This window comes from Zeugodacus cucurbitae, chromosome 2 (assembly GCF_028554725.1).
Source record: "Zeugodacus cucurbitae isolate PBARC_wt_2022May chromosome 2, idZeuCucr1.2, whole genome shotgun sequence".
Classification (NCBI taxonomy): Eukaryota; Metazoa; Arthropoda; class Insecta; order Diptera; family Tephritidae; genus Zeugodacus; species Zeugodacus cucurbitae.
The window spans coordinates 3809510-3827172 of NC_071667.1; the positions used below are offsets into that span (position 1 = coordinate 3809510).

General features: G+C 35.0%; 1 protein-coding gene across 1 annotated transcript; it reads left to right on the forward strand.

Moving 5' to 3' along the window:
- The first annotated feature begins 5937 nt into the window (after positions 1-5937).
- On the forward strand, positions 5938-13333 carry Atx2_1 (ataxin-2 homolog). Its single transcript, XM_011198617.3, has 7 exons — positions 5938-7036; positions 7808-8184; positions 8246-9425; positions 9497-9656; positions 9721-11017; positions 11115-11257; positions 11350-13333. The coding sequence occupies exons 1-7, from the start codon at positions 6987-6989 to the stop codon at positions 11641-11643; spliced, it is 3501 nt and encodes a 1166-aa protein (XP_011196919.1). The 5' UTR covers positions 5938-6986; the 3' UTR covers positions 11644-13333.
- The last annotated feature ends 4330 nt before the right edge of the window (positions 13334-17663 follow it).

Here is a 17663-nt window from a genome sequence, read left to right on the forward strand (position 1 = left end):
TGTTTGGTACCCATTAATTTTTTCTGCTTTCAGTAAACTTAGATTTCTATTGAACCATTTTTTGGTGTTAATATATTTATTTATTTTACCTTTTGTATTACTTGCAATTATTTCTTTAAATGTCATTTCTAATTTATTTAAATTGTATTCGATGGAACGCAATTCTTCATATTCAATGTTTATTCTTTCTATGCTCTTTTTAAATATAGATTTATCATACTTGTAATAATAAATTTTTTTACTTCTTTGTGAAATTTTTGACAATTTGCTTGTTTTTCTTGGAATTTCTATTTTAATTGTTTCATGATCCGATATTTTTAAATTCTGATCAACTGTAGCAATTAAGCAGTATTTGTTCGATATAACATAATCAATAATTGTTCGTGAGTGGTTAGTTATTCTAGTATGTTCTTGCATGTTTTGCGTTAGGCCATTATCATTTAAAATACCTTGAATTTGATTTTTATAAAATTCATCACTGTTCCAGTCTATGTTGAAATCTCCTAGTATTATTACAGTTTTACTTTTTTCGGTTAGTTCTTCCACATTTTCTTTAAAGAATTCGCAAAATTCTGATTTTGAACTAGTTGGTGATCTATATAATACGATTACTATTATCATATTGTCTCCATCATTACATACACATGTCAACCACCATATTTTAGATGTAACAATTTTTTCAGATGTTTTTACAATTTTCCAATTTTTCTTAGCATAAAATGTAACTCCTCCGGTTTTAGAAGAGTTTGACATACAGTTAAATGTGTTATAATTTTCAAGAAAAATTTCATTATCGATTAAATTAAATTAAATAAATAAATTAGATAAATCGACATCCATTCCATTATCTGAGCAGACATAGAAGCTTTCGTATTTGGTCCGATCTGTTGTGAAGCCTACATACAACCATAAAAACAACCATGGATGCTATGGAGAGGGCAGACCAACTTCCTTCAACAGTCATTATTCTTGCTGTGAACTTGATTGGAATTAGGAACATTATAACATTTTATCCACAATGTGTGTGACTAAATTATATAGCCGCAAAATCAAAACGAATAAAAAACAAAAAAATCAATAAAAAGTTCATTGTAGATACATATGTATTTATTATGCATAAACAAATTCGAAAAGTACAAATATTTTCGCAAAAATTATGTTAAATTCTTAAAGCTAATTAAATTAGTATACTCAAATTTATTTGGGAACTTTTTTAATGATTTTATACCAAAGCTTAAAGTGAGATATAAAATTAGAATACCCACACTTATAATCATGTGTCCACAGCTTTCGCGTGACATACAGCGCGGTAGTATGGAAGAGTAGCCTAAGTCGAGTTAAATGGAATATTGAGTATGGTATATGTATGTAAATGCGATACAGAAAGGTGAGAATTTTGAAAAATTAAAAATAAAAAATATATTAGAGTTTACGCTATAATTAAGAATTACTGTACGAATTTAACTTATCGATTCTCTATATACTTTAAGTTACGTTCTCGCAACATTTGGATCGTTATATGTAACTGGACCAGACCCTGATTTTAATTTGGATTTGGAAATATTATATTTAAAACCTATACAGAAATATACATATTTAAGTGTTGCACTACCATAAATCCAACTGAAAGAATAAAGAAAAAATTATTTAATAAAATAATTTGAACGGACTCACATTGGATAGCTTAACAACCTCGTTCTATTCTGCAATCGATTTTGATGGTGGCCCCATGATATCCAGGGAATCATATTACTAATCCAAAATGCATGCACTTTCTCCTTATTTTCAATGTAAAAGCTCTTTATTTTACTTACTTTATCAGGATTTTCCACCAAAAACTTGAACTGTGTTTTGTTAATATCCCTTAGGTTATTTTTAATGGCTGTTTCCCACAAAAGGAGGAATACACTTAGACTATAAGGATAGTCCTTTACTACTACAAATCTGCATATGTTTTTTTACTTCTAAATTCGCTAATTCGCAAGAAAAACATTTTTAATGGGTCAATGACTCCTATAACTAAGAAATATTACTGAGGGCGAAGAGTGCCCTAGACATCTTACGATTTTCCGTGAGTCCGAAGGATCTTGTGTCTGACCAGCTTTTATCCAGGACAGCTGAAGCCCAACTGTCCAGTAGATCACAAGGGCGTTGGTGGTGCTCGTACTTATTCGTTTTCTAATGTAGTTAAGAAGCTCATTAGCCTAAAGTTATTACCTAGGATTCCTCCGTGACCAGGTATCGACTGAAAGTAAGGATAGACATTTTTTACCAGTCTCTTACTACCAGAGTGAACGTCACTTCACCGAAGGATGCTACGCTTCGAAGTAATAGATCCAGTGCTATTTTTTAGCAGCCACTTGCGTTTAAAAAAAACAATAATAGTCGTGAAGCGTTATGAAGCCTCCACCACAAAAGAATCCCGCCGAATATTAATTTAACTTTGGGTTCATATAGCCAAAGAACTACTTAATATATGTAGATCTTAGTTCATATTAAAAAAGTTTTTAAAATTAATTAAATTGTTAATATTGATACTGGTTCCCAACAATTTATTTTGTGAACAAATTTTGCTGTTTCACATGAACAAAATTACATTTACAATAAGGGAAAATTTTCGAAGATGTGAGATTTTCCCCATGTGAAATACATGATACGAAAAACACAAATGTGTTAATTTCAATGGAAATGTCGTTTATATGAATTATGGTATGCTAGTCCTTTGGCAATATGAAACCATATTGAAATTATTATTCGTTAGGGTCCTTGTGCGGTGGAGTGCGCTTCAAAAGTCTTCAAGACTATTTTAGTGTTTTTAAAGTGCAAGTTGCTGCGTTAAATATAGCAGCGGATCTACATCTTCGAAGTGTAGCGTCCTTCAGGTTAATGACAATTCAGGAAATTGTAGGACTACACATGTCAGTCTTATCGACATGAGAATGATACAAGTAGGAGCACTACCTATCCTATTGTGATTTATTACTGGACAGTTGGGCTTCAGCTGAGCTGCACAAGCGCTAGTCAGTATCAAGATCCTTCTGAACCAAGGAAAATCTCGATATTTTACGAGTTCTCGACATCTTGGGAGCTCTTTGTTCTCAGTAATATTTTTTTTCTTAGTTGAAGGGGTTATTGTCCCTTTAAAAATTGGAACCGGCTGCAGAAGTTGCCTGGAAGAAGATGATGTGGAAACATATCAACATTTCCATATGGAATGATAATTTATGCTTTACAACAGTCGCGTAATTGGCTTTATAAACGGAATCTTCATATTTAGCCCCAATACGAATCATCAAAAAACCAAAACAAAAATATTTGTGACAGAATATCGAATATAAGTTTTCATTCACACGAAATTCATGATACGAAATTTTCTTTCGTGCGGAAATAAAAATTCATGGGAACGCTTTATTCACATGAAGTTTACAATAAGGCTGAATATGTTAATGATTAGTCAAGAGGAACTAATTGTTTCACTCAATCTGAACCTAGCAGAACCTTATTAATCGATCTTTATTCTTTGTATATTAGATCTTTATACATTAGATCGAAACAACTTATCAAACTTCATGAATAAGTTCGAATTGTGATAAAACTATTTTAAGAAGAAAATGTTGAGTATAGAGGAAATAATTTGTGTACTCATTTATATTCATGAAAATAGTTTCTATTAATATTTAGAAAACACGAATTTGCTTATACATGAGTGATACATATCTCTCGTACATACGAGTATATAATATTAGAAGCTTTTTAAGGAGATTTTAATTTTTTTGATATTCTTTCAGTTAATTTTTCAATTACGTCGAATGTTTTATTACTTATTTAAGTACTCCAAACAAACTAATTATAGTCATTATCATAAAGTCTGTGGTTTAAGATTTCGCACATTTACCAAAGCTTTATGAAATAAATACTGAACATCCAGCTGAATTTTGCTTCTTCTGACTTCGTTCGGTTGGTGGTTTGAAGCACAGCTGTTTTTAGACTTTGAAAAGAAAATATTATTAACAAACGTATTTTGTTTGCTTAATTTGCTTAAAGCTGAAATTTCTCGTGCGTAGTTTATGTTTATTAACACACGATTTAACCAGATAAGATACAATTACTAGGGTAAATAGATTAAGCAGTACTGGTTTGCTCGCAGGCGCACTTTTCAACATACATACAAACACATGCACGAATATATTGTATCAGGTGGCATACGAAGGATTTTAGAAGTACTATTTGATTATATACATATATTTGAATATTAGTATGTAATTATAAAATATATTTTTTTATATTGATGTGATTCATGCCCATTGCAGTTTACATGGAGGGAATTTCTTGATCAAAATCAGCCTAGCCAAGAAAGACTCAGAGTTATATAATTTAACAAATTCATCACAATAAAGTGAAATATATTTCTGACGATAAATTATTAAATTTGGAAAAGAAAATGCAAAAAATAAATGATAATATTATGTTATTTACTGTTTCTATTCAGTTCTCTAAACATTGCGCTTAGCAGTTGCGAATATCAACTCTTCTGAATATCTAAATAATGAGTTTGTAAATATGAAGTAGTTTTTATGTAATAAAAACAAAATTATTCCTCAAAATTACCTTAAACATTAACCTCTAAAAACAGTGTAACCTTGCATAAATTATTGCTTTCTTGGAACCTTTTAACCTTTACTACGTGTGGAGTAAACTTGTTCAACATTTTTCTTTGCTGTCCACAAAAGATTTGAAAAATAAAAAATTCCCGTAATTGTTTTCATTGTCTGTTCGGTTTATCCTTTAGACGACCACTCAAAAACAGTAGACACTCGAAATTAGGTATATGTATAGATGTATACATATGTATTAGAAGATTAAAACTATATACAGTATACTCTCGAAAAGTAAATCGATTGGTATTTTGGGTAATTTACTTTTCCAAATATATATATAAATTATCTGTTTTTTTTTAATATTAAATGCATTTTTAAACTTAAAAAATGCATTAAATTTATTTGCTTCAATAAAACATATGGATTTACATGAAAAACATATTTACATTTACATACATACATATGTATTTACTATGAAGAGAAAAAATCTTGATATTCTTTTGTTTTTTTTCTTTTGAAATATATTTTCTGACCATTTTTGTACGACAATTCAAAAAGTCTGACACCTGATTTGCATCGTTTTCATTTTTAAACCAGTGGATCAAGTAGGAGAGTTTATTTACTAAAAAGACGCGATAAACAAGAGAGTAAGTGTTTTTGCAACATCGTAAAAAACGCTTCTTGCTTCGTTTCGAATTTTTTATCACACTCTCTGAAAAGTAAATTAAAAAATTTACTTTTTCGAGGTGCATGTGTAATCTTAAAGGTGATTAACTTTTCCGCGATTATTTACTTTCTGAGAATTTACTTTTCGAGAGTATACTGTATGTATTTACATAAATGTACACAAAAGCAAAAATTGTTTTTACTTAATTATTTGCTAGAGCATATCTTTATACAAACAATAGACAAATTTATACTAACTGATTTATTATTCCTTGAAACGTAATATAAAGTCTATCTTTGTTTAGAAATCAACTGTTTGAAACTTTGATAAGCATTTTCATATCTTAAAAACATTAACATTCAAAGTTACTTATTCTATCAACATAAACTCTTATCAACAATTAATTTATATTCAATAGTTAAAAATATTATTTGTTTTCAAATAAAAAATGTTATTTTTAGCGTGCATGCATGCGTATAATTAAGACAATCAAGAAGCAACTATTTTAAGTAAATAACCTTATTTACTAGTAATTGTAAAAATTGTTTATTTTCCCAAATTTAGTTTTAAGTAAATAATATTTTCAACGCCGTCAAGAACTGTTGAGTGCGGCAGTCATTAATAGCAGGTAGTGGCATTCAACTTGGTAGCACTGCCTGCATATCGCTGTACAACCCTGCAAGCGCAGCAGTGACAGCGAAAAATTTCGGAACAGTAATAATTGATAGGAGCAGTTTACCTGAAAACTATTGTGTTTAGTGCATTTTTAGCGAATTTCAAGGAATTAATACAAAAACAACTCCTGTGCTTCACTTGAGTTGCATGCATCGGATCGACTATAAAAGATACTGCATCATCTTTGAGCTATTCAGTCTGCATTTGTGGCAAGTCAACTTGGATGGTAGGAAAGTAGAAAGAGTAACAAAAATATAAATTAGTGAAGGTGATGTTCGCATTTGCTTCCTAGTAGTAGAATTGTGACAGTGTGAGAAGGTGGCAACGGTGCTCTTAGCGAAGGAAGAGTGTGTAGTGAAAATGAATTTGACCAAACGTCGCATCGAAGCGTAATAGTGACAAGAAAAACGCATCAACGACCAATATTAAAAGGAAAGGAAAATACCTGCATGAGCGAAGTGGTTTGAAAAGGAATGTCCAATGAAAAAGCAGAAACGCATGAGGAAGCAACATCAGCATAAATTTGCCAACCATAATTTAAAATCAAACTTAATAAAGAAGTAAAAGTGTTAACTGTGAAAAAAGTAATTCAAGTATATTGTGTACAATCCAAAATATAATTTTTTACAACACGAGAAAGTATAGATTGAAAGCAACTTCGATTACAGCGACTTCGTGTGTGTGTGTGTCGAGTGCGATAATTGCATAAAAATTATAACAAAAAGAACTGACAAAGTGTGAAACGTTCCTTTCATTTTGTGTTTTTGGTATACGGAACTTTTTTGAAGTTTGAAGTATAACATTAAATTGTCAAAACAAAGCAACTATTGTTGAAGTTGTTAAATACGTACGTAAAAAGATCGAAAACGTGCTCAACAAAAAGCAGCCTATTTTTTCCCGTTTACAAAGTGCGTGTAGTGCATCTTATCGTTGGGGCAGGGAGAAATAGAAGTGGAGCAAGAATCGACAACGCGGTACATCTAAAAGCGGCACAAGCGAAAGTGCCACTTGGTAATTTATCGTTGTGAATTAAGCACAACATCAGTATGAATAACAATAGCAATAAACGCAAAAATCGCCCTGGAGGCGTAGGACGGTAAGTTGTTTAATAAAGGAATAAAATATATGAAGGATATAATATCATCTTAACTGGGTCTTATATAATAGTATGATAGCTAGACATGTGCTTTTAATTGATTAAAATGGTTATTATATGGCCTTTCTGTATCCTCAAAATATAAAGCATTTAGAAACTTTGATATGAGAATATTATTAGTAAAAATTTTATCGTAATGATCTAAGTACATTATCTAAGCCAAACAGCTTTCTGTTTTTGTATAGCCATATTGACGATTGCTGCTTGATGTAAGAGATCATATTCATGTTATCAATTATTTTTAATATATGCGCGTTCGGTACTACATGGCTAAAGGCAAGGTCAATGGCTTTGACTAAATATCGCGGACGCTTTGTTAGTAATAAACAAATTTGAATAAAAACCGAAGCCAAATGAGTAATTTCTTGATTTCCTTCTTTTGTTTACGAAATTCATTCTCTTTTATGTTTTTACCTTAATATCTTAGTGTTAAATACGTACATCTTCACACCAGCTCCAACGCAAGGCGATAGACCGCAAAGAAGTCACGTCGATGAATTAGAAAGTGCGTTGACTTTGATGATATTTGTACCATGTTATGCGCGATGATTCGCAATATTGTTTTGATTACGTATTTTTTTATTTTAGGTTAGGTGTGTTTAATAATTGAATACAATATATTTAAGACAACAATATCATCATACTGGTGATAGATCTCAATTTCATTGGAACTGTTTTTAAAATAAAATAACATATTTTCTTACCTTCAAGATATGTCAGCGATAATCGCCAATCTCAACATCAACAGCATTCAAATAAAGGACGTACGCAGGCGCAGGGTGTGTATAAAAATACTCATTTTATCCACGCTGCCACATCGTTAGTTGGCAGTATCGTCCAAGTTCGTTTGCGTTCGGGTAATATTTATGAGGGTGTTTTTCACACGTTCTCGCCAAGTTTTGATGTAGCCCTGGAGCTACCTTTATGCATTAAATCAAACAAAATTGAAGATGAAGGAAAACATGTCCCTAATCACATGATTTTTCCTTGCGATACAGTTGTAAATATATCGGCAAGGGACTTCGATTCTCGTTATGCCACTACGAGGACTTTCGCAACAGACGGAGCAATCTCAGAAAAATTTAATGGTAGGTTATTGCAAAAATATAGTTTAATGAATTGGTAAAAATGTTCTCTTTTTTTTTGCAGGCATTCGATTCGAGGAGAAGGAACTAGAACCATGGGATGCGTCTGGCATGAATGGAGACGTGGACATAGAACTAGACGGTGCCTCCAATGGTTGGGACCCAAATGATATGTTCCGCCAAAATGAGCATGTTTTTGGAGTTCAATCGACTTTTGATGATTCGCTTTCGTCGTATACTGTTCAACTTGATAAAGTTGATTCTGATGAGTTTAAAGAAGCGGAAGCCAAGGCAGAAAAGTTGGCTGCCGAAATCGAAAGTAATCCTATTTACAGAGAACGCGTTGATTTAGAGAACGGAGATGAGGAGACTCTATTCGCAGCAGTGGAACGTCCAAGTAGCGCCATGGAGCGCGAACGTGAACGTGAGCGTGAAAGAGATCGTGAACGTGAATTAGAACGTGAACGGGATCGGGAGCGGGAACGCGAGCGGGAGAGAGAAAAAGAAAGAGAGCGTGATCGTGAGCGGGAACGCGATCGTGAACGTGAACAACGTGATAGAGAACGCGATCGAGAACGTGATGATCGAGAACGTAGCAAACGTCCAGGTGCAAGTGCTTACGATCATCGGGAAATGGTTACCGAACGTTATATAACAAAACCAACACGCAGTATAACCGGTCCACCACCACCTGTTGCTATGGCGTCTACCAATTCTTCTTCTTCGACCGTATCATCACAAACCAGTGGCAATGGTCCCACACAACGTGGTCATATGGATCGTGGTTGTAGTGTTAATAGCGGTGGTAATAGTGATATAATGGGTGGCGAGCGCGTGGTAAATGTACCGGTTGCATCAAACATGGGTCAGGCGCAGCAACAGCCACAACAACAAGCTGGCTCTATGCAATCGTCATCCGGAGGCATCGGAGGTGGCATAAAGAATCCATCGTCGTTACCTTTGCCATCAAATGCTGGAATAGTCAGCGGTACAGATGGTGGCAACAAGTATGGCGGCGGTTCCATGATGAAGCGTAAACCAGGGCCACAGGGTAAACAAGTCATGCGTAACGCACCGATATCCAATAATTCGAACACTCAATCGGGGGTTGGTGGCAACGGAGGTAACATGGCTCAAGGAAGTAGCGGAAGTCAGTCGGGTGTTGGTGGCGGCAAAAGTGGCAATTATCAACCGATGCCTATTCCAAACCAATCATTACAAAATTATCCTCAAATAATTCATGGGTGCGTTATTTACATACACTAATTGCATTGATTTCGCTGATGTTTAATGCTCAATATTTGTGTCCATTTAGCTCGTCGCAGTATAGGAACCAACAGCATATGGGAGGACCGACAAAGGTAAATGGAGATTCTAACCCGAACTCGGGCAAACCAATGCAGCATCGTAATATGCGTCAGTATCAAAATTCTCAAACAAATTCTCCGTTGAACTACAACGACTCGCAGAATCAGGTAAATTATATTAAAAAATCATTTTCAATTTGTGATTTGTAATCGGCTTTTAAATTGATTTCAGATTTCAATGGGAAAATCACATGGTCCTCCACACGGACAACAACAGTTAGGTGCTCCCATGGGCGTAAACAATAGTACTTCACCGCCCTTACAAACCGGCGGTGGTCCACATAATCACACGCAGTCTCAAAGTGGTGGATTAGTCATGGCAGGACCACCTAATCAACCGCCCCCACAGCCGCAGCGACAAATGCGCAACCAAATGCAAGACTTAAGACAGTTTGCGCAAGATTTCCAGTTGGCGAATAGTACATCAACGTCGCCACCTCAACAGTCACAGCAAACACAATCAGTACTACAGCAGCAACAACAACAGCAACATATGAATGTGGGTAAAGGAGCGGGTCACCAACCACAACCATCGGTTTCGCCGCCACAACAGCCACAACAAGTAATTGTACAGCAACAGCAAACGCAAGCTCATATAAATATGCAACATGTACAACAACAACAGCAACATCACGGTCAACATCATACGTCGCCGCCACAGCAAACGCAACAGGCACATATAACGCAGCAGCAGCAGCATTACGTGCCGTCACATTTGGCGCAGCAACAGCAGCAGCCACAACAAGTGCAGCAACAACAGCATGGACCACCCCCACATGTGCAGCAGCAGCAGAAAGGGCATTTGCATCAACCGCAACAACAACAGCCGCAACAACAGCAGCAACAGCCACCTCCCTCTATCCAGCAGCATCACCATCAGCAACAGCCTCCGGCTCAACCAGCTACGCCTCTGCCGCAGGAGCCACCACAGCACCAAGCTCCACAACAGGGCATGTATCATGTGTCGCAGCCACAGCAGCAACCGGCACAACAGTCACAAATACAACAGAATTCACCGCCGGTGGCAGACACACCACCACAGCAGCATCAGCAACAGCATTCGGCACAACAAGCGAATAAGATAGATACGTCGCCAGTAACAACAGTTACACCGGTGAGCAACACGTCACCAAACAGTTCAACCGAAAAAGTTACTACGCCTCCTGGGCCGGCTGTATCGTCCACAGCGAGCAGCAGTGTTACTGCGCCCGGAACCACGACCGTAAAAAAGACACACGTATTAAATCCATCGGCCAAACCGTTCACACCACGAAGCCCCAGCACCCCGAATCCATCACGTCCGCACACCCCGCAAACACCAGTGCCGATGCAAAACATCTACACGACTGCAACGCATGTGCAGGCTGGTAGCCAAACGCCCATGTATGTGATGCAACAGCAGCCAGCATTCCAAGCGCCAACGCACCCACAGACAGGTCAACAACCACGCATGCGTAGGGGCAACTATGGTGAGTGCAACCAAATTAACTTTTTTACAAGCATTGCTTGTATTGCGTATTTAATATAATATTTGTTATAATCTATTTATCGATTTCATCAAAACAGGTCCAATGGCGGCGTCGCAAACACACGTTTCAGCCACAACAGCTACCGGACAGCCTTTGCTCGCAGCCGCACCCATACAACAGTTTATACATTACCAACAACCACCACATGCGCCACATTTCCAATCGCAGCCATATGTTAATGTAAGTATTTAAGCAATTTTGTATTTCCAATATTTTATATTTAAGCAGAATGCAAGAAGTTTATTAATAATTTCGAAATTCTCGTATCGCAGGTGCGCATGTATGAGCCGCCACCACAGCAGTTGCAGTTCATTACGCAAACACCACCATCAACCACACCGTCCCCCGGACAGCCACATCAGGCGTTCCATCCACCACCACAGCCTTCCCCTGCTGGCGGTGGCCCACAGCCGACATTCGCGCCACAAACACAGCCCATGTACCCTGTCGTATATCCCGTATTACATTCACAGATCATGCCGAATCACTACTATTCGACGACGCCACAGCATCCACAACAAACACAGCCGTTTCAAATACTGATGCAACAGCATCCAGCGCAGTAAAAAAAGTTTACAGAAAATAACAACAACACCAACTAAAATACATAATATTTATCATAAAAACAGCGAAGTCATGCGGTGGATAAAAGGAAGAAGCACTGAAAGAAAATGGAAAACGGGAGGGAGGGAGTTAGATGAAGAAGAAATTATGCCGATTATGAGCAATCATATTAAATACTATACAAAAGTATATCAAGAATATAGACGCGAATTATTTATGTTGTAAGTGCCGCACAGCAACATCAGCCAACAATAATAACAATATAACCACAAGAATAAAAGATATACAAATAAATAAATGAGAATAATAATAATATTAGAGATGTGTCAATGGGTAAAATATGTGTGTGTGTGTGTCTACAAGTTACAAGCAGTTTTGTGAAATTTGTTGAAAACTTGAGTCTTAGCGAGGTGTCAAAAAACTTAATTTGGCTTTAATGCAAATTAGAATATTTTATGTAATTGAATTAAATGCCCTTCCTTGCCTACTTGAAACTGAAATATTGGAGAAATATTAAATAGAACGAGAATAATTGTTCACAATACTTAGCCAGCAAATATTTGTGACAATTTTGCTGTAATTAACAATTGAAAACTATTGGCGCCAATAGTGTTGAAAAGTAAAATGCATATGTTCTTAATATTGTTGTTGTTGCTGACATTGATGTTGTTGCATTGCATAAGCGGACGTTAAAAAAAAGCGAAAAGAAGAAAACATTAAAATTAAACACCAAACAAAGAAATTTCTATAATTTGAACGTATAAAAATAAAACAAATGAAATGCAAAAACCATTACGCGATTAGAAATGTTGAAAAGTTGAGAGTTATCCGAAATCGCTTCAAACGCCGAGTTTGTGGGTCGAGTACCAGCGAATTATTTGCATCTAACACAATTCAGATCCGCAGATCCATTACACGTTCATACATCTTTTTTCTCATATATTTATATATATACATACTATATATATAAACTAATGCACGTATGATGCTTGTTTTCAACTCGCCACGAGACTTATCGTTTGCCTTTTGATTTTTTTAGAATCCGGTTCCATGTAAACGATTGTATATGTAGAATTTTTGTTTAGGCATCTGTTGAAATCGTCATAATCGTCTTTGGTCCACTTTTTGATTGCTGCATTTTCACATTAAATTGAAAAGGAAATGGGTAAATGTTCAAAGAACAATATTGCGTTTTTTCTACTGAAATACTTTGTGAATCATTCCATTTCAATATAAAGAAAAACACCATTTGAACGCGGTGCAAACGTTTGAGCGCGTATAGTTTTTGTAGTGTTCGAAAGGAAGTATTTTATAATGAAAAACATAAAGATGATTTGCTTTAAACGGTGCGCATTCGTAGTAATAATATAAACGCTGCCTTAACGGACTCGAAGTCAACTTGACTATGTATTTAAAAATAATTCTGTTACGAGTAAGTTAAAGCAGGTAAATATTTTGTTGTTTTCATTTAAGCCACAACTGAATATGCAACATTTAAAATAAACTCTTCAAATAATATTAGCTGCTTTGTGCCTAGCTGAGGTCGACTGCAAGGCATTGCATACGCTTCTGGCATGTTTTTACGCGTAGTGAAGACAAGTCCTATAGAAGCCCTCACTTTATTTTCTAAGCCCCTCGTTAAGCATTTTCATGTCGTGAATTTCTATTATTGCGCATATTTCAATAAAGTAATCAACGTGAAGCAAGTGCTTAATAAAACTTAGATGAGACTTTTTTAAATAATTCAGAACGTAAACAAAAGCGAAAACATAACTAAAAGTATAACTGACTGACTAGTCAAATATCCGTGTTGTACTCACGTTATGTCATTAAATTCGCGTTTATTGTATGCATTTATTTTGCTCAGTTGAATTTTAGCGCATACTCAGCTTTTCTTTCTTTTTTTGGAAGTTCACATTTTTCATTTGTACTCCTTGTCTTTTTGTTTTGTTTTACGCTTCGTTTTCTATTAATTATAATGTAGTAAAAAAAATTGATGATAGAGGAATGCAATGAGTAATATGTTCTGGTCCCTTATGAAGTTGTATGTTTAAAGGAAACAAAAAAAAAAAAAAAAATAAAAAACAATTGCAAATTGAAAAAGAAAAGTATGAAAGTAAAAAATATGCGTTTTTGTTAAGTTTTCTCCCTATTTTTTGTACTCTTACCAAGCTATTTCCCCGGAACACTGAACGTACGAGCAAATAAATAAATGAATGATATACTTAAATAAATAAAATATAAGAAAACTTAAATATGCGTGCGATTAAAATAAAATAATAAAAAAAAACTAAAAAAAAAATGTGTAAATAAAAATGAGCAAAGAAAAAAAAACACACAAAAACTTAAAAGAAAATGCAGTTTATTTTAATCAAGGACTTTGCGTGGGTTAGCAAAGGGCGGGAAGGCTACTGGCATAAGATGGTGGAACAATAAATTTGAAATAAGAGCGTTAAGCAATATTTATACTCATAATTAAATTCAATATCAGTTGGATATATAACTATTGTAGTGTCGGTGCATGAACTTTACCGCTAGAATTGCTTTCTGTGCTTTGAAGACCACATAAAAAGCCTGGCCATAAAAAAAATAACTTCATACTATAAATATGTCGAGATAATATGGTGTTGGATCCAGAAATATAGCAGTTTCGACATATGTTCCTTTAACATGCTGGTTTCTTGAGTTAGTATTTTTATATCCTGAACAGGGTATATTAAGTTTGTCACGAAGTTTGTAACACCCAGAAGGAAGCGTCGGAGGCCCTATAAAGTATATATATAAATGATCAGTATGTTGAACTGAGTTGATTTTGCCATGTCCGTCTGTCTGTCCGTCTGTCCGTCCGTTCGTCTGTCTGTCCGTCCGTCCGTCTGTCTGTCTGTCTGTATCTATACGAACTAGTCCTTCAGTTTTTAAGGTATCGTTTTGAAATTTGGCAGATGTTATTTTCTCTTCAAGAAGCTGCTCATTTGCCGAAACTGCCGATATCGGACCACTATATCATATAGCTGCCATAGCTGCCATACAAACTGAACGTTTGGAATCAAGGGCTTGTATGGAAAACTTCCGCATTTTACTATTTACATATCTTCACGAAATTTGGTGTGGGTTATTGCTCACAGAAATAATTTAATCTCCAAAAAAATTGTTCAGATCGGTTCACTATAGCATATAGCTGCCATACAAACTGAACGATCGGAATCAAGGGCTTGTATGGAAAACTTCCGCATTTTACTACATATCTTCACGAAATTTGGTGTGCGTTATTGCTCATAGAAATAATTTAATCTCCGAAAAAATTGTTCAGATCGGTTCACTATAGCATATAGCTGCCATACAAACCGAACCGATCGGAATCAATGGCTTGTATGGAAAATTTTCGCATTTGACGTGGTATCTTCACGAAATTTGGTGTGGGTTATTGCTCACAGAAATAATTTAATCTCCGAAAAAATTGTTCAGATCGGTTCACTATAGCATATAGCTGCCATACAAACCGAACCGATCGGAATCAATGGCTTGTATGGAAAATTTTCGCATTTGACGTGATATCTTCACGAAATTTGACATGGATTACTGCTTAAGGTAATAATATGATCTCCGAAGAAATTGTTCAGATCGGTTAACTATATAACCTTAATGTTTCTAGCAAACAACCCGGCTAAAAAGTATTAGTAAAATGTTTTCTTTTTTTTTTACTTACTTTTTCTTACGTCTTTAGATCTTTCTGAAAAGAAATGCACCTGTGAAGGGTATATTAGTTTCGGTACAGCCGAAGTTAACTTTTTTTTTTATTACAGGGTTCCACTGCCGAACTTGCTGCTGCAAGCATAGGATTCATGAAAGAACTCGACTTTCCACTCTAATGTTACTGGTTCATGACAACTAATAAGAATTTATCGCTTGAGAAAATTCAGGGTTTATTTTCAATATCAGTGCCTCTTACAAACTCTTCAGTGCTGACGTTATATCGAAATTGTTTTCTCTCCAACCGTCATAGAAGATTACCTGGTAGAAAAATAATTAGAATCTGAATACATACTGATCGAAAAAAAAACATTTTTACAATTAATTTTTTTATTTTTTATTTTTTATAAACATATAGTAAGTACACTTTTCTCTGCTTAGTCGCAAATTTGCTTCAAATTTTTTTACAGTTCTAACATTTTTTATTGCATTTTTTTCATAATTTAATGGCTTGCATTTGCTGTTGTTGCATGCGAAATTCGTTTGTTGTTGCGCTTTGAAAGTTGCTCAAAATGCTAAGGGCCCTGAAAATGGCGAAATTGACAGAAAGTTGTATATACATATTTATATTGTTGTTGTTACTGTTATATGCGCTGAAAAGAAAAAAAATGAATACTGGAATTTATTTATAAATAATATATGTATGTATATGTGATCATTATTCATTTTAATTGAGCTGCATTTTCTTCACCCAAACTCGTCAAAATGGCTGTGATATGAATTGGCAAATGGCGACATAAACACAAACATTTTAACGAAATGGCGTGGCGACAAAGCTCAACAACCGCGACACTTATTTTTACTGTTAGCCATCAAATAGTGTTCACATGACATTAAAACTAATTTAACTGTTTGAACAAAGCTTTTTCTTTTTTAGTATTATAAATATTTTGACTTTATTTCTACACTAGTTCGCGTATATTAGGTTCATAGAATCCGCTGTGTAATTATTAATTTATATAAAAATTTTAAGTTTCAGTTTGTTTTCGGCAAAACTAACAGTTTTATTTTCACAGTTTTTGTATTCTCCTTCTTATGTATTTTTATGATTTAATAATGCTATTATTTGTTTTTTTTTTTTCAAATATTATTCGATTTTAACTCGTGTACTCATACTAGCTTGCTTGCTTTATTGTTGTCGCTATAATTCAAACGAAACTCATCAAAATGGCTGTGATATGAATAGAATTACTTGGAAAACATTTCACAACATCTTGAAGAGTTGCGCAAGAATCTGTTACAGTGCAGCAAGTTTCCTTTGCAGCAATTATGTGAGGATAATGCCTACTTCAACAGGAGCTGTTCGATTAAGCTTCTTATTTGTAGTGTTTTGGTTTTATTAGCGTTAAATTTTTCTTGGTAAAAATATTTTTTATGATTTATTGTATTTTTAATAAGTAATGCTATGATAACTGTTTTCATATTTCTTGTGTTGCATTTGAATGGAAAAAAATCTATCATAGAACTAGAAAGTGGCATGCAACAACTGCACATATACATACTCGTATGTATACATGTATTCGCGTTTGCAGCTCAGGTGTGTATTTGCATATCGGCTCAAATATACTTTCTGAATGAAACTCAGTTATTTCCTTAGAAACGCACTCACACTCACATATGTATTTGTGTGTTTATATGTACATATGTATATGTAAGTATGAGCCCCGCGCAGTCCATTCATATGCATACGCAGATGGGCTTGAGCACGCATACACACGCAAATGTGTCTGTATTGATTTTGTGGCGCTGCAATTCTACATGCATTTGTTGTTGTTGTTTGTATGTGCGCGTGTGTGTTGCAAACAACTTGTTTGAATCTGTTGCAGTAATGAAATGAATGCAACGCATAAAAACAACAGCGATGGCGAATCTGATACCGGATGCCGTGCGCAAAAAACAACAACAACAACAGTACGGAAAAAAGCAGAAAAAAAGTAAAAAAAAAATAGTAAGAGTTGGGGCTGCGTATGCGTGTATGTGTGTGTGTGTGTGCGGTATGCAAAGCAGTGGCCGGACAGTCGCTTGCTTGCGGTTGTGTGCAAATATGCAAATGTATGCACAGAGTGCTCCTGTTTTTGCATCCTCCTGTTTAGCATACTTCCAGGCGTTGATTGGCGTTTTTTCGCGTTTCGCGTTTCATGTTCTCACAATTCTCTTATATTTTCAAATATTTTTTTTGGCATCTATTTCATTACTTTGCACTTTACTTTTGCTGTGAAACTGTTTATTTATTTGTGCGCGCTTTATTGCTTTTGTGTTTCTTATGCGGTTT